The sequence below is a fragment of the Pristiophorus japonicus genome, chromosome 2 (assembly GCF_044704955.1).
Source record: "Pristiophorus japonicus isolate sPriJap1 chromosome 2, sPriJap1.hap1, whole genome shotgun sequence".
Lineage (NCBI taxonomy): Eukaryota > Metazoa > Chordata > Chondrichthyes > Pristiophoridae > Pristiophorus > Pristiophorus japonicus.
The window spans coordinates 65,609,130-65,627,544 of record NC_091978.1 but is presented as its reverse complement, the minus strand read 5'-3'; the positions used below and the strand labels follow the sequence as shown (position 1 = coordinate 65,627,544).

At 40.3% G+C, this 18,415-nt stretch overlaps 1 protein-coding gene across 6 annotated transcripts in view; it reads right to left on the bottom strand.

Moving 5' to 3' along the window:
• LOC139239069 (WD repeat-containing protein 7) overlaps positions 1-18,415 on the bottom strand; it is a 1,036,818-nt gene that overhangs the window by 264,757 nt on the left and 753,646 nt on the right. For all 6 annotated transcript variants that reach the window (XM_070867593.1, XM_070867585.1, XM_070867609.1 and 3 more), the window contains one exon: positions 12,956-13,142. In XM_070867593.1, the coding sequence (XP_070723694.1) occupies positions 12,956-13,142 (187 nt within the window). The remainder of the gene's footprint in view (positions 1-12,955; positions 13,143-18,415) is intronic.

Genomic DNA, 18,415 nt, shown 5'->3' with positions numbered 1-18,415 from the left:
ATTTGTTCTATGCTCATTACTACTTTTCTAAGAGATCATGCACAGCATTAAAGGTTTCCATTGATGTTCACAACACAGTTGGGCTCAAAGCAAAGTGTAAATGGCTAATGAGCTGGTTTGATGCTGTAATCATAACATAATAATCAGCTTCAGTGCAGACATTTCATGAAAAACAGAGCAGCTGATCTGAGGAGCCAACCGATGAAGTAGCCCAAATTACTGAAAAAATGAATTCCATTGCTCAAAAGATTTACACAATTCATTATTGCCCACAAAATGATTTTAATCCTGGCGTTTTCACAATCTCTACACTACCTCCTCCTCAAAATTTGACTTTTTTCCCTTCTTGTTCACGGGTATTAAGTGCCTATAACTCTTTTACATTATATTATTGAATAAATTATTTGTTTTTTCAATTTATTTTAAAAAGGAAAATTGTGTTTCTAGAAATTAAATGTTTAAAATCTTTCAAACATTGTGGTTAATTTTCTGCATTAAAAAAGCAAAATTGTTATGTTTTGTTTATTGACGTTAAAAATGAAGACTCACATTCACAATCAATTCACCCTGCAGACCGTATAAAATATCAGAGGGCTTTTCCCCCCCCAAAAAAAGTGCACAAGACATTCAGCACCTAAACCTTATTCCTCCTGTTGAAAAAAATTCCACAAATATTCAGACAAGGGGTAGGTTAATTCTACCAATACATACTGGCAATAGCAATGCGTGTGCTTGGGGGAGAGAAGGAGAAAATGAGGATTTAATCATTCAACCTTAAGATGCATCTTTCAATTCAGTTGCTAAAGCGCCATCTAGGGATAAAATACTGAGCTGAACATCATGGGTTTTAAACTGCTCTTTAACCCTCACTTCACTGAAAAAAACAAGGACTGCAATAAAAGAGCCTCTCTTAAGCTTTCACACTGACCCTAGATACATAATGTCGAGAGTATGGCTGAAGTGGCACAAATTAGGCCGTAATCCAAATACCTCGTGACCTGGTCGTCCCCTGGTGTTTCAACTGAGCCTTGTTGAGGCTTCGAGTTCCCATAGACCCCAAACAAGGTCAGCGGCATAGAAAAGGTTGTAGTTGGAGCAAGGACACCACACACCTGCCGAGAATATGCTAGGAAATCCACTGGTGACCACTGAGCTGAGTGGAAGCAGATTTACTGACTGCCAGGTTGTGGATATGGACTGAGCTGGTGGTCCAGCCCTGGATTGTCACCAAGTATTGAGGTAATTTCCTTGGACTTTTCAGCCTCCCCACATAGCAAAATTGTTATGTTTTTCTTTGTTGGCTCAGAAAATGAAGAATCACTGCCGTCCCGCCCCCTCCCCCCAATCAACCGCAGCACCGTGTCAGGATGCTCCACCGTGGCGAGCAGCCGAGATGCGCCACTACTGAGGCAGGCAGCCGCCAATAGTATTATAATACAATGATCTCACCCCGAACCAGCAAATTTTGGTAGGGTCGGCTCGAGGTCACTGGTGGGTAGATTCTGACATTTGCACCGGGATCGAAGGCCTGTGGGTTTCCGACCCCATTGCATCTTGATTGTACATCCATTTAAATTAAGATTTGTGACAACAGCAAATAGTGAAATATATATGAAAACTAAAATAATTCAATGCCGATATATGCTTATAAACAAAGGTATTCTTTTTTTATTTCATGTTCTAATAATTTATTTTGCATTTGCTGTTATCACAATTTACTCCACCTCCTTTGGGTGGTGGGTGGTGTGTGGGGGGCGGGGGGCGGGGGGAAGGTTCAGTGCTTAAATCAGCAGCTACAGTTGGGGAGCATAATGTACGAGACTCCAACTAGTATCTTAAGGGTTATATATATTTATGTCAGCCTTTTGTTAGATTAAGTCTTTTTTTTTTAAAAACATAATTGAAACAGATGGTGACAACTAACTTAGCGATTTTTGCAACCTAACCTTTACAGAAGACTGCTTACATTGCAATGCAAGGTTCTTGAACCATTTCATTAATATTAAACAATCCAGCATAAATTATAAAATTAAAGCACTGTTGGGACTATGATGTAATGTGGCCACTCACGCAACTTGCACTGTTTACAGCTCATCATTGATCAAATGCAACCTATAGAGCTTCATTGTATCAGGTTCTCAGAGCTTTCTCGTCTTGTGCTAATTTATTTTCTGCAGGGTCTACAGCTTATTTTAAGTTAGAAAAAGGACTTCATTATCTGACACTTTATGCCATGTCATTATGCTTCGTTGTGCTAACAATTAGAATAAATATCTGGAAACAAAGTAAGAGCAAACTTACTTATCCTGTGTATATGATCACCGACACAAGTTTACTGATTATTTGACAAAGTAGAGAGTTCTATTAAGTAAACAGACACTATGAATTAAACCCGTTTTCTATTGAAGCCCATCATCTTAGGGTGCATCTATAACTACAAGTTTAGCATTGACACAAAGTGAGTACTACTTTGCACTGATGCTAAATTCATGTAATAAAAATCGGAAGTTAAGGCCCTCCCCACTCCTGACTGAAGTGCACTGAGGGCATCTTACTCCATTTCTCTCCAGTTTCAGATTTAAACTCCAAATTTAGGCTTTAATTACATTCTAACCGTAACCTAGTTGCTTTATAATAACAATGCGGTTGTAGTGTAAATGCATTCTTAAACTGAAAACAAAAACAGAAAAAAAACTGGGAATACTCAGAAGGCGAAGCAGCATCTGTGGAAAGACAGAAGTCAGACAATGTTTCAGGTCTTAAGACCTTCTGGATGAACAGCATTTCAAACAAAAAATAGGACAAGGCAAAGGGGTAAGGGAATAAAAGCACACATAAAGGGAAATAAATAGAATGACCCGTGATGTGTTAGAGTGGCACACAGAAGAGGGTTAAATGGCAGAAGTGATATTAGCAGAAGACAAAAAGAGGCATAATGAGAGAAATAACAAGACAGAGTGAGTCAATAGCTGAAGGGGATTAATAGAAATGGAAACATGAAAAACCGGCAAGGTGGAGCAGCCTCCAGTAGCCCTTAATCTGATCTGACTTATCTGTTAACACCTATGTGAATACTTCACCTAAATAACATGTTTTCTCATATTTACAGCCCAAATTTTACAATCACCCTGTGTAAGCCTTGTTATGTCAAAATACGTCAGCATGCTAAAACTAATAGTATAAAACAATTTACTTTCCAATCAAATTAGTACACAATAAACTGCATGGCAGAAAATTATTATTGTTTTTCATTGTTAACTCCTGTCAAGTGAAAAACAGGTTGTGGAAAACAGGTTATTAGCTGAAATGAGATTGACTGTGGCTTACAGAACAGTGCGAACAATTAACATCATTTTATTGCAATGCACAGGGTCCAAAAACTAGCTGCTAGTGTCATATTATAGATGATGTATTTTATTTCCATCAAGGTTGCCCATAATTTTGACGTTTCCAGTATGAAAGGTCTATATTCTCGTCCTTTAATATAAAGCTTGAAATTAAGCTACAATATCCAATTTTGAACTTTACCAACCCATCAAATTGCAAATCGAGTGAGCAATGAATTTGAGGAACTTGAGCTGATACAGAAACATTGCAAGGACTACAATAAACAGAGTGTGATGCTTAAATATGCCCCTTCTTCATTTCAACAGTGACCAAATAGTGTCAGAGTAGTGCTCATTTCCAAAGAACATGCATATGAACAGGAAGCCCATTGATTGTGTCTGAACAAGCAAATCTGACACTTGGCATTCAGCAATATCCTATCTGATGTGTAAATGTGAGGATGTCAGTAAAATTGTGCCCTCACTCACATCTGTTGGCGTTCTTCTGGCATGGATATCTTAAATTCCTATAATCACTTCATTACTTACAACCATAGTGTTGCCACTTGGTACAACTCCCATCCACGCTACTTGATTTCATTGATGCAACCATTTAATTTCTTGCTTGCATTGTAGGACCAATGACAAATTAATAAATGAGCTATGTGCTAAAAATCACCATATTGCACTCGAAATCCAATGCATAAGTTGAATGATTGCATTGCTATTTTACAATCAGTGAACCTGGTCACTGAATCAGTGAGCGCAAGGTTTGTGTGTAACAACATTCCATTAAAGTCATAATTATGACTTTTACACTGACAAAATCATTGGATTCTACGGTAATCATTTTAATATTTCAAAACAGAAATGTAATATCCAGCATTAAGGATCCAGAACTTTAAATCTAAGACAATGTTATTGAATAAGCATCACCAACAGGTAATGTTTTTGTTTACATTTTCACCTGATGTTCTATTTTCTCGATCCCTGTGATTGGCATCCATCTAATTTAAATGTAGTTAGAATGTTAGTAGATCCAAACATTTCTATATGTGGATCCTGTGCTGCTTAGCATGCCAATAATTGAATGCCCATTTGTGAAACCTTTTTTTAAAGCTTCACTTTGATATGTGGTCCAATAATCTCTCTCACCCAATAATATTGATTGAAAATGTATCATACAATTATAGAATGACCTTCCACACTATAGCAACCCAGCAAACTACTACTGAAATATTGTACAGCAAGTTATTTTGACAGGTCAAAAACGCAGCAATTTGAGTGTTAGGAATCGGGGGTGGGAGAGGAAAATATTCCTGCATCTAACTCTAGTGTGTGATAAAATTGGGCAAAATGCTGAATACAGCCAGGCAAAATTTCAGTAATTGAAAGCTAAATTAGCTGATACGAGTCCACACAGTCGGCTTTCTGATCACATGTATTCTTTTCTCTGTACCTTTATTTTTTCCCTCAAACCATTTAATTGCATTCCCAGTTTACATATTATTCTTATATTTTGCAAGGTTAAAACAAACCTTGATAATCCAAGTAATAAATGCAAGATTTTATTAAATATTAATTTCTAATGCACCAAGACAAAAGGACAGACTGACTCGCAAAGCAATATATTTTTCCTAAGCAAATTCACTGATTTACAACATTGATTGCAAGATATAGTTTTTAAAGTTTAAGAGTGATGAGGTTTTCAGAAATCAGATATTAATCTTGGTTTGGTGTAAATGCAGCAAAGGAGAAACATCACCCAGTGCTGAGGGTTACTCGAAGTATTGGAATCAGAAGCAGAATTAGGGCTAGCCACTCAAGCTTAACTGACAGAGATTGAAAAATGTAATGCAACCGAACAAACCAACATCATTACAAAATATGTATCTAACAAGTAGCTATCTGATTTTCAAGGTAAGCCTGATCAGTCCAGATCATGTTACAGCCATTCCCATAAAGAGTCAGTCTTTCTTTGCCATCTGCATTCTATATCAAATACAAAAGGGAATCTCTTGACTATAGTACAGTATAGACTAAAAGAAGGAATACCCAAGGCCAAAATCATTTCCTGTCTTGAACAGATCTAGCAAAGAACAAAAAAGGCAAGGTTTGTTTGCAAAATCTCCCATTAACTCAGCTTTTTCTCCCCGTGTTGCCTTGTGGCCACACCCTTGTGCTTCCAAGTTGCAGTCGGCTCTTCAGCATGTATGAATGAAAATGATTGGAATAGCACAGCAATTTGTGATGTTATTAACATTTTGTGATGCAATTTTAGTTATCTCAGGCAAACAATGCAATACAAATTAATTTCCAGGCCTTGGGCTCTCAATAGTGAGTGCATAAAGTATTAGTGAGACAGTGACCAATTGCTATTAAATTCTATTGTAGCTTTTCACAAAACCATATATCATTTATTTTCAGCCATGCTTCAAATTATATCAATTTGAAATACTTACATGCATCACATAAGTGTTTTCTTTATGTGGAGTTATTTTTGAGCACATGTAAACTGACAGAAGTCGAATTTACGTTCAGAAAAGTAGTACTTTGTTTGGATTGAACACTAAGTTGGGTAGCAGTGTGAGCTGCGGGGAGGATGCTATGAGGCTGCAGAGTGTCTTGGATAGGTTAGGTGAGTGGGCAAATGCATGGCAGATGAAGTATAATGTGGATAAATGTGAGGTTATCCACTTTGGTGGTAAAAACAGAGAGACAGACTATTATCTGAATGGTGACAGATTTGGAAAAGGGGAGGTGCAACGAGACCTGGGTGTCATGGTACATCAGTCATTGAAGGTTGGCATGCAGGTACAACAGGCGGTTAAGAAAGCAAATGGCATGTTGGCCTTTACAGCGAGGGGATTTGAGTACAGGGGCAGGGAGGTGTTACTACAGTTGTACAGGGCCTTGGTGAGGCCACACCTGGAGTATTGTGTGCAGTTTTGGTCTCCTAACTTGAGGAAGGACATTCTTGCTATTGAGGGAGTGCAGCGAAGGTTCATCAGACTGATTCCCGGGATGGCGGGATTGACATATCAAGAAAGACTGGATCAACTGGGCTTGTATTCACTGGAGTTCAGAAGAATGAGAGGGGATCTCATAGAAACGTTTAAAATTCTGACGGATTTAGACAGGTTAGATGCAGGAAGAATGTTCCCAATGTTGGGGAAGTCCAGAACCAGGGGTCACAGTCTAAGGATAAGGGGTAAGCCATTTAGGACCGAGATGAGGAGAAATTTCTTCACCCAGAGAGTGGTGAACTTGTGGAATTCTTTACCACAGAAAGTTGTTGAGGCCAATTGTCTAAATATATTCAAAAAGGAGTTAGATGTAGTCCTTACTACTAGGGGGATCAAGGGGTATGGCGAGAAAGCAGGAATGGAGTACTGAAGTTGCATGTTCAGCCATGAACTCATTGAATGGCGGTGCAGGCTCGAAGGGCCAACTCCTGCACCTATTTTCTCTGTTTCTATTACGGTATTAATGTCACAGTATCTCAGGTGTAATTGGATTATAAAGGGTGACTATTTTGTTTATATCTACCCAAGACCACAGAGGATGAAGGCAAAGTATGACACTCCATTAAGGGTAGCTGAGAGCATTGTATCAAAGATCAGGAGTGGTGGTGAGTGGGTGTAGTAGAAGCAAGTATAAGTCCAATTAGCTGGGTGATATAAAATGGAAAATGGTGTGCAGAAAATTTGAGTACTAAGGTGTAAGAGACCAAAGTAACACAAGCAAGAATAAATACTCAAAGCATAGCTTGAGGCATTATCATTAATAAAACATGTTTACATCACTGGTGGATGAGAACTCAGTTTTTTCTATCTTACTTTGTTTATACTCCAACAATAATAATGTTAATAAATACAGAAAGCATGTATGAAATGGAAAATGATATGACCTGATTTCAACAAGTAAGATGAAGAAACATTGATGCTATTTACAAGGTGCCACCTGTGACAAATTCTGACACCTCATTATTGCTTAATTTTCATAAAATAGAATCTTAACTTTCCAATTACATAGTGATCATACAGGTCGATTCCTTTAGAGATCAGGCGCAACTTTGAGGCATCAGAGTTAGGCAAATAACTGCATTTCTGTTTTCATGCTGCAGATATTCAAAGCGGACATCTTTTGAAACATCAAAGAATGTCACATGTTGTTATTCTACATTAATAAATACACACATCAAATATACATTGGTGATCAGAAAATGTGAATTTTAAAAATCAAAAAATTAGCTGAACTATGTTCAACGGCAAAATCTATTCCAGACACCAATGTGCTTTTTCTTGGGTGATAGGAAACTTGGCTTGCTGATTAAAATGGAAAATTTAAATGAATGATATGGAAGAATAGTCTTTGTGGCTTTCTCAGATCTGGATTAGCTGCATATCATCTTTATTTGAATGACATTTTCAAACACTGAGATATGAATTGCATCATCATGTCAAGTGTTTGTCAAACAAAAGTTTGCAACTCTAAATAACTGAGGCCTTTTGAAGAGTCTCACTGATGGCATCAAAAAAATTATACCCTTGATACCCTTACCCAACAAGAATCTACCTACCACCTTCTTGAAAACTTCAATTGACCCAGCATCCACAGCCTTTGTGGGGGTGGCGGATTGGGATGAGTGAATTCCAAATTTGCACCACCCTCAGTGTGAAGAATTGCTTCCTAATTTCACTCCTGAATGGCCTCGCTCTAATTGTAAGATTATGCCGCCTCTCTCTGGGTGGGACGTAGGTTTTGATTGAAAAGTTTACAGTATAATAGAAGAGCAATTCTTACTCAGTTTATTATAGTGCTTTATATTGGATTTTATAATAATAACTAATTAGATGGTATTTATGTCGAAATTCTGGACTGTACATCTTTCAATTACTGGGCTCCTCACAGCTCGTGAATTATTTACACAATTTTATTTAAATCAATTACATTTTGACAGGTTATAGAAAAGTTTTGAGAAATTTAGATCAAGGAAAAATCTTGACTTTCCACCATCCTTGATGCTTGCAGTGCAGTGGAATGAGAACCCTGCAATTATGCATTGTGGAGTGAAACCAATTGGGTGTGATGTGTAATATGGCAACCAATTGTACTGTTTTAATGGGAAACTCATTGAAGGAAAATGATAATGTTACACTTTAAGGCCTGCTGGACCAGAAAAATATGTGACAATAGCCAATGAAATGGAATAGCATGGCAGTTCCTAAAACAGTGTAAATTTGGGTAAAGCAGTACAAATTTGGGTGGAACAAAGCAAAAAGTGTAGCTCACAATTATGTTAGGTCCAGTTTCACAGCTGAATTTTCATTAGGATATTTTGCAATTCCAACTTATAATTTTTTTTTCAAAAAATCAAGCTGAGTTACAGTTGCCTGACCTTTTGTATTACCTGTATCAGTAAAATCTACGTTTTCCCCACTTTTTGTTTTACAAAGACAGTGGCCGAAGAATAATTTTCCTTTTTGACCATAGACTTTGGGTGCATTTACCTACAAATTTAATGTTGGTTTCCATTTCCAACAGATGATAAACTCGTGCAGTATAAATGTAGAGTTAAGGCACAATCTGATTCCAGAATGAAATGGAGTCTTGCTACAAATCATTTTGGTGTCAGGCAAGACCCAGGAGATACTGCTTCACACCGACATTACACGTAGTGTAAATGCACCTAAATACGAGGGAGAAATAAACACATGCATGAGAATTAACTGGATCTCAACCCTCAAGCTTCTGATGGTATGAAACAGCCTAAAGACCAGGTCTACTGTGAATTCAACATAACTATGTGCAACTGAGCTGGATGGAAACTGAAAATACAAGACCAAATTATTACTTGTGTTTTTAACTTCCAGTAATTTTAATACCTAGGAGCATTTGGTGCTTTTATATCTACAGCTGCCAATATTAATTTTGCATATAGACTTGCATATAAAAACATCTTAGCAACAGTTGCAATCACAGGTAAAATAAATAAATTAGTACTGAAAAGTAGGTGATTATTACAGACTGCTAAACCATATGTTTCATGTACCTGAAATGTGCTGAATGATATACACACACAGAAAAACACCTCAGATTTGAATCACTAGTTCAACAAGCTAATTATTATCCTTTGACAAAGGTAGAAATATTAATTTCTGACGTAAGCTCGCTGCTGGGCAGAGAGGAAAAGAAAAGAAATTGACAAACAAAATCTAATTTCCGATGAGCAAGCACGTCTCATCTCTAATTCTAGCTGTGCTAAGCGTACTGTGCTGCCTTGCATTAGCCCCTTTCTAATAAACATTGAAAGATTACACTCTCAGTGTAACTATATTAGAAAGGGTCACAGCAAGTCAGAATCATTTATGTAGTATATCTACATTGAGTGATGTAATTACTCAGCAATTCGAAGCTCACATCCTCCCTCAGGTTGCTGACTAGATAATGATTACTAGTGGATGGCATTTGTGCTTCAGTTTCTGCAATACCAGTGTGATAATGTCATATTGGGATATTACAAACTCACAATATTAATATCCTGACAAAAAGGCCAGTTTATGATAATACCCCTGGACATGTACCAGCGCATGTGTTTCCCAAGTGATAAAAAAACATAAATCCCTAAACAAATTATGCCATTGGCAAAAAGAATGGTTCCATTCATCACTGAATCCGTTTCTTTTTCTTATCTTTGAGATCCGATGTCGAAAAATAATCATTGAGTACTTATATCAGGTCAAATCTATTTACAGTTAAAAGGAGTACAGACTTACCAAAAGTATGTGTTAAAATGCCACCAACTCAAAATTAGAGATGCTATATAAGCTCTATATATAAGCCGGTGAAGATTACATGTTGATCATAAATAATATAGCTGGTAACACTATAATGTAACACTATATTTTGACATTTCTAATAATTTGCTACTTAAAAAAAATACAAATGTCAACCTGAAAGGAACTTCATCACCAACATTTTTAAAAACAGATGAAAAATGATAACAGCATTATGATTTTACTGTTAATTTTCTTTCTTCCAACTTGATGTTTTAATTAAACATTGTGTGCTGTTGACAGCAGGGGAGATTATCTTTGAGGAATTACTGAACTTGGCATTGTGAATTAGGTAAATTTGCATCACTATATGCTGCCATTAACCTAGAATGCGACAGCTATCTTGTAATTACAATCGTGGATATTAATGCAATTCCCTTGCACAATCGGGACACAGTAACTGAGCCACAACAGTTATCCCCAGTGACAATCTCACCATTCAATCTTTGAAGAAAGGTTTTTCTTAAAAAACGCAAAACTAAACTGAAGTTAAAAGGAAATTATAATTGGCATGGTTGTAAGAGAGTTCGAAGATGTTAAATAAAGTGCCATAAGTACATTAGCCTGACATCAGTAGTGGGAAAAATGTTGGAATCAATTATTAAAGATGAAATAGCAGTGCATTTGGAAAGCAGTGACAGGATCGGTCCAAGTCAGCATGGATTTATGAAAGGGAAATCATGCTTGACAAATCTTCTGGAATTTTTTGAGGATGTAACGAGTGGAGTGGACAAGGGAGAACCAGTGGATGTGGTGTATTTGGACTTTCAAAAGGCTTTTGACAAGGTCCCACACAAGAGATTAGTGTGCAAAATTAAAGCACATAGTACTGGGGATACTGTATTGACGTGGATAGAGAACTGGTTGGGAGACAGGAAGCAAAGAGTAGGAATAAACGGGTCCTTTTCAGAATGGCAGGCAGTAAGTGACTAGTGGGGTGCCGCAGGGCTCAGTGCTGGGACCCCAGCTATTTACAATATACATTAATGATTTAGATGAAGGAATTGAGTGTAATATCTCCAAGTTTACAGATGACACTAAGCTGGGTGGCGGTGTGAGCTGTCAGGACGATGCTAAGAGGCTGCAGGGTGACTTGGACAGGTTAGGTGAGTGGGCAAATGCATGGCAGATGCAGTATAATGTGGATAAATGTGAGGTTATCCACTTTGGTGGCAAAAACACGAAGGCAGATTATCTGAATGGTGGCAGATTAGGAAAAGGGGAGGTGCAACGAGACCTGGGTGTCATGGTACATCAGTCATTGAAAGTTGGCATGCAGGTACAGCATACGCTGAAGAAAGAAAATGGTATGTTGGCCTTCATAGCTAGGGGATTTGAGTATAGGAGCAGGGGAAGTCTTACCTCAGTTGTACAGGGCTTTAGTGAGGCCTCACCTGGAATATTGTGTTCAGTTTTGGTCTCCTAATCTGAGGAAGGATGTTCTTGCTATTGAGGGAGTACAGAGAAGGTTCAGCAGACTGATTCCCGGGATGGCAGGACTGACATCTGAGGAGAGACTGGATCGACTGGGCCTGTATTCACTGGAGTTCAGAAGGATGAGAGGGGATCTCATAGAACCATATAAAATTCTGACGGGATTGGACAGGTTAGATGCAGGAAGAATGTTTCCGATGGTGGGGAAGTCCAGAACCAGGGGACAAAGTCTAAGGATAATGGGTAAGCCATTTAGGACCCAGATGAGGAGAAACTTCTTCACTCAGAGAGTTGCTAACCTGTGGAATTCCCTGCCGCAGAGAGTTGTTGAAGCCAGTTCATTGGATATATTCAAGAGGGAGTTAGATATGGCCCTTATGGCTAAAGGAATCAAGGGGTATGGAGAGAAAGCAGGAAAGGGGTACTAAGGTGAATGATCAACCATGATCTTATTGAATGGTGGTGCAGGCTCGAAGGGCCGAATGACCTACTCCTGCAGCTATTTTCTATGTTTTCTATTATTCAAATCAAATTAAAACACATGGTATTAAATTAATGTCACTGCATGGATCGAGAGGAGGTTGGATGGTAGAAAATGAGTAGGACCAAGGGAACTTTGTTGGATTGGTGGAATATTGGCAATGATGTACCCCAGGAATTTGTACTGGGATCTCTTTTGTTTTCTCTTTATGTAAATAATGTGGATATTGGTACAGGAATTATATTGAAATGTGATGATAATACCAAATTTTGGGGCATGGCAAAATGAGGAAGAAGGCAGGAGATCAGAGGAGGTCAGAGATAGGTTGGTAGAGTGAACAGATGGGTGGCAGAATCAATTCAATACAGCAGAATATGAAGTGGTATATTTCAGGAAAATAGTGAAAGGGCGCAAACAGTAATATTCTTAACAAGGCGGAAGAGGAGAAAGATCTAGTGACACAGATACAATAGAGCTTTTTACAACAACAACTTGCATTTGTACAGCATCTTAATGTAAAAAAAGTTCAAAGACGTTTCACAGAAGCTTTTAGTCACTCCTAATATTTCCTTTTTGGCTTTGTGTCCATTTTTGTCTAATTACGTTTCTGTGAAATACAATTAATGTTTTCTTACACTATATAAATGTAAGTTTTTGTTGTTGTAATTGTATCAAATAGAAGGAAAAGGACCCAAATAGTTTAGCGTTCCTCTTGTATAGTTTAATTGGTGTCCCTTGAACCCTGGGTGAGATAGGACACCGTTGATTGTTGAATGGAAATTTTTTTTTTAAACAAGTATGGAACAAAATCATTGTAATCAAGCCAACCCTTTTCAAATTGAATCAGTCTGATGTTCTTTCAATTCTCTACTTACCTAGTGAGATGTTTTTCAGCGTCAGCACAGAGCTCTAGAAGTCCCATCAGCACAGCCGACACATCCATGTAGGGTTCCCACACAGTAAAGCCACGCCCAATCAAATCAATGGCAGTTCTGCGGATTGTGCTATGCGCTGGAAGCTTAGGGCTAGATGGCTGCAGCAGTAGGAACGTCAAAGCCTTGCCTGGTAATGAAAACAGGAGAAGTCAGTATATAAAAAAAGGAAAATGATTAGTACCGCTAATATCTGAGTATTTAGCTATAGAATACTTTGTTTTAATGAGATAGAGTGCAGACTAAAATTTTCCATCTCAGACATCCAAGATCAGAATTCAGGCCCGTTTGCAAACTGCAGTAACAGCAGAAGTACTTTGAAGTGGACTAATGTAGATATTTGGCAAGCTGACTTAGCACTGTAAAGTCATGAATGCCAAGGAATGTGGATGATGTATCCATCTTTTTTTTTACTAGTAGTAGCCATGCTAGTCAGCCATCGATTGCAAAAATCTAAATATCCATGAATGGAAGATAACTCTGATATTCCTTTCCTTTCGCCACCTTTCCCTGCAGTGCTACATGGATTCAGAACAGAAAACTAATAAAAGGACACGAACCAGGGAGATGAGCATTACCAATGCCCAGAAAAACAGGAAAATTGAGCACCTGCAGTATTTTTTTGCTGCCACTAGCAGGAACACCATCCTTGGCTATCACGTGTGAAAATATACCATTCATTGGCTCTGATTCCCATTGATTCAGTTTTATTCGGGCTCCTTGATGCCACACTCAATCAAATGCACCTTGATGTCAAGGGCAGTCACTCTCACCTCACCTCTCCTCTCCTCTGGAGTTCAGCTCCTTTGTCCATGTTTGGACCAAGGCTGTAATGAGGTCTGAAGTGGAGTACTCCTGACTGAACCCAAACTGAGCATCGGTGAGCAAGTGCCTCTTGATAGCACTGCCGATGATTGTTAACTATAATGCTCTTTATTATCTATGTTAATCGTCTGGGTGATGGTGTTGGTAGTCAGTTGTTAGCAGATGGCTCAAAGATTGTTGTTAGACTTGGGATAAGAAACAAAACTACAATCAGTTCTAGATATGATGGGGGAATGGGCCTGCTTCTGGCAGATGACATGGGGATGCACGTGATGGTGCTAACACTAAGCATCTATATAGTATGCAGTGCTCTGAACAAAGTGTGTTGCGTGGGAAAGAATCTGGGTGTTATAGTGCACGAGTCTCTAAAGGTTCATCATTAGTGCTACGAAGCTAGAGTAAAGGCTACTAGAGTACTGGGACGTACTGCTAGCATGATCCAATATAAAACAAAAACACTATATTGTCTTTGTACAAGATCTTGGTTAGGCCTTTCAAGTTTTAGTCGCTTCAGATGGTGGGTGATAGAGGCGCTGAATCAGGTTCAGAGGAGGGCCATTAATATTTAAAAGCCCTTACTACTCATGATAAACTTAGAGAGCATAATAACATAACATAAGAAATAGGATCAGGAGTAGGCCATACAGTCCCTCGAGCCTGCTCCGCCATTTAATAAGATCATGGCTGATTCAATCATGGACTCGGGTCCATTTCTTGCCCGCTCCCCATAACCCCTTATTCCCTTATCAGTTAAGAAACTGTCTATCTCTGTCTTAAATGTATTCAATGACCCAGCTTCCACAGCTCTCTGAGGCAGCGAATTCCATAGATCTACAACCCTCAGAGAAGAAATTCCTCATCATCACAGTTTTAAATGGGCGGCCCCTTATTCTAAGATCATGCCCTCTAGTTCTCGTCTCCCCTGTCAGTGGAAACATCCTCTCTGCATCCACCTTGTCAAGCCCCCTCATAATCTTATACGTTTCGATAAGATCACCTCTCATTCTTCTGAATTCCAATGAGTAGAGGCTCAACCTATTCAACATTTCCTCATAAGTCAACCCCCTCATCTCCGGAATCAACCTAGTGTACCGTCTCTGAACTGCCTCCAAAGCAAGTATATCTTTTCTTAAATATGGAAAACAAAACTGTACCCAGTATGCTAGGTGTGGCCTCAAAAATAACCTGTATAACTGTAGCAAAACTTCCTTGCTTTTATACTCCACCCCCTTTGCAATAAAGGCCAAGATTCCATTGGCCTTCCTGATCACTTACAGTACCTACATACTAACCCTTTTGTGTTTCATGCACCAGAACCCCCCAGATCCCGCTGTACTGCAGCACTTTGCAATTTTTCTCCATTTAAATAATAACTTGCTGTTCGATTTTTTTTCTGCCAAAGTGCATAACCTCACACTTTCCAACATTGTATTCCATCTGCCAATTTTTGCCCACTCACCTAGCCTGTCTATGTCCTATTGCAGGTTTTTTTGTCCTCCTCACACGTTGCTTTTCCTCCCATCTTTGTATCATCAGCAAACTTGGCTACGTTACACTCGGAATGTAACATCTTCAAGTTTGCAGATGACACTAAGCTGGGTGGCAGTGCGAGCTGCGAGGAGGATGCTAAGAGGCTGCAGGGGACTTGGACAGGTTAGGTGAATGGGCAAATGCAGAATAATGTGGATAAATGTGAGATTATCCACTTAGGTGGCAAAAACAGGAAGGCAGATTATCTGAATGGTGACAGATTAGTAAAAAGGCGAGGTGCAATGAGACCTGGGTGTCATGGTACATCAGTCATTGAAGGTAGGCATGCAGGTACAGCAGGCAGTAAAGAAAACAAATGGCATGCTGGCTTTCATAGCGAGAAGATTTGAGTATAGCAGCAGGGGGGTCTTACTGCAGTTGTACAGAGCCTTGGTGAGACCACACCTTGAGTACTGTGTGCAGTTTTGGTCTCCTATTCTGAGGAAGGACGTGCTTGATATTGAGGGAGTGCAGCGAAGGTTCACCAGACTGATTCCCGGGATGGCAGGACTGACATAGGAGGAAAGACTGGATCGGCTAGGCTTATACTCACTGGAATTCAGAAGAATGAGAGGAGATCTCATAGAAACTTACAACATTCTGACAGGATTGGACAGGAAGAATGTTCCCGCTGTTGGGGAAGTCCAGAACCAGGGGTCACAGTCTAAAGATAAGGGGTAAGCCATATAGGACCGAGATGAGGAGAAACTTTTTCACCCAGAGAGTTGTGAACCCGTGGAATTTTCTGCCACAGAAAGTTGTTAAGTCCAGTTTGTTGGACATATTCAAAAGGAAGTTAGGTGTGGCCCTTACGGCTAAAGGGATCAGGGGGTATGGAGAGAAGGCAGGGGTGGGGTACTGAGGTTGAATGATCAGCCATGATCATATTGAATGGCGGTGCAGGCTCGAAGAGCCGAATGGCCTGCTCCTGCACCTATATTCTATGTTTCTATGTTCCTTCATCCAAGTCGTTAATATAGATTACAAATAGATTGTAAATAGTCTAGAAATAAATCTAGAAAAGCGTAGACTTTGGGGAGATATGATTGTGGTATTTAAAATAATGAAGGTTTAGACTGTGCCCATGTGGATCGACTATTGACGATGGCTTGGAATTCGGCCTCTGAGTGTGCATAGACTCAAGTGTCGCCCGCGTAGTGTAGTTCGATGTCAACGGATGGGACGACATTGGATCTAGCCTGGAGGTGGCGATGGTTGAACAGGTTCCCATTGGTTCTATAATTTAGTTCTACTCCAGCTTGGTGAGAGTGAGATGGAGCATTCCAGCAAGGAAGATCGAGAAAAGCGTTGGTGCGATGACGCAGCCCTGCTTGACCCTGGTCCGGATGTGGAGTGGGTCTCTGGTGGATCTGGTGGTCAGGATCACGGCTTGCATATCATTGTGGAGCAGGCAGAGAATGATGACAAATTTTGGGGGACAGCTGAAACGGAGGACGCTCCATAGTCCCTCACAGTTGACAGTGTCAAAGGCCTTTGTGAGGTCAAAAAAGGCCATGTACAAGGGTTGGTACTGTTCCCTGCATTTCTCTTGTAGTTGTTGTGCGGAGAAGATCATGTCTGTTGTACCCCTTAGTGGACGGAATCTGCATTGCAACTCTGGGAGGCACGCTTCAGCCACAGGGAGATGATGACTGAGGAAGATTCTTGCAATGACTTTCACCAGTGGCCAACAGCAGGGAGATTCCTCTGTAGTTACCACAGTCGGACTTGTCCGCTTTTTTGAACATGGTCACGATTAACGGCATCTTTGAGATGTCCTGGTATGTTCTCCTCCTTCCAGATACGAGAGACGAGGTCATGTATTTGTGCCAATAGTGCTTCTCTACCATACTTTAGTGCCTTGGCGAGGTTTCCATCTGCTCCTGATGCCTTGTTGTTCGTGAGCTGATGCAGGGCTGGGGTTTTGCTGAGATGGTGGCTGGTAGCATGCGGGATGGCACTGAGGACACTCATGTCGAAGGCAGAGTCTCGGTCAAGGAGATCTTTGAAGTGTTCTTTCCAGTGGGCCCTGACTGCCTCGGTGTCGTGCACCTTCACTGAGCCGAATGAAAGCATGGGCCTTACGCTAAACATCCATAAGACAAAGGTCCTCCACCAACCTGACCCTGCCACAGTACTGCTCTCCAGTCATCAAAATCCATGGCGAGCCCTTGGACAGTGTGGACGTTTTTCCACACCTCGGGAGACTACTGTCAGCAAGAGCAGATATTGAAGATGAGGTCCAGCACTGCCTCCACAGCGTGCCAGCGCAGCTTTCGGTCGCCTGAGGGAGAGAGTGTTTGAAGACCAGGACCTCAAATCTGGCACCAAGCTTATGATCTACAGGGCAGTAGTGATACCCGTCCTCCGATATGGCTCAGAGACATGAACAATATACAGTAGACATCTCAAAGCATTGGAAAAGTACCACCAACGCTGCCTCCGCAAGATCCAGCAAATACACTGGGGGGACAGGTGCACCAACGACAGTGTTCTCGATTCAGGCCAACATCTTCAGCATTGAAGCACTGACCACGCTCGACCAGCTCCGTTGGGCGGGCCACATCATCCGCATGCCCAACACGAGACAACCGAAGCAAGCGTTCTACTCGGAACTCCTACATGGCAGAGGAATCGTTTCAAGGAGATCCTCAAAGTCTCCTTAATAAAGTGCAACACTGGCACCTGGGAATCCCTCGCCCAAGACTGCCCAACAAAGCATCCGGAAGGGCGCTGAGCACCTCGAGAGCATGCAGAAATCAAGTGCAGACAGCAGAAGGAGCGTGCGGCAAACCAGGTTCCTCACCCACCCTTTCCCTCAACCACTGCCTGCCCCATCTGTGACAGAGACTGTAATTACCACATTGGATTATACAGCCACCTGAGGACCGGAACCAATGTCCTAGGGGGAGTGTTTGCTAGTGCTGTTGGGGAGGATTTAAACTGATATGGCAGGGGGATGGGAACCAATGCAGGGAGACAGAGGGAAACAAAAAGGAGGCAAAAGCAAAAGACAGAAAGGAGATGAGGAAAAGTGGAGGGCAGAGA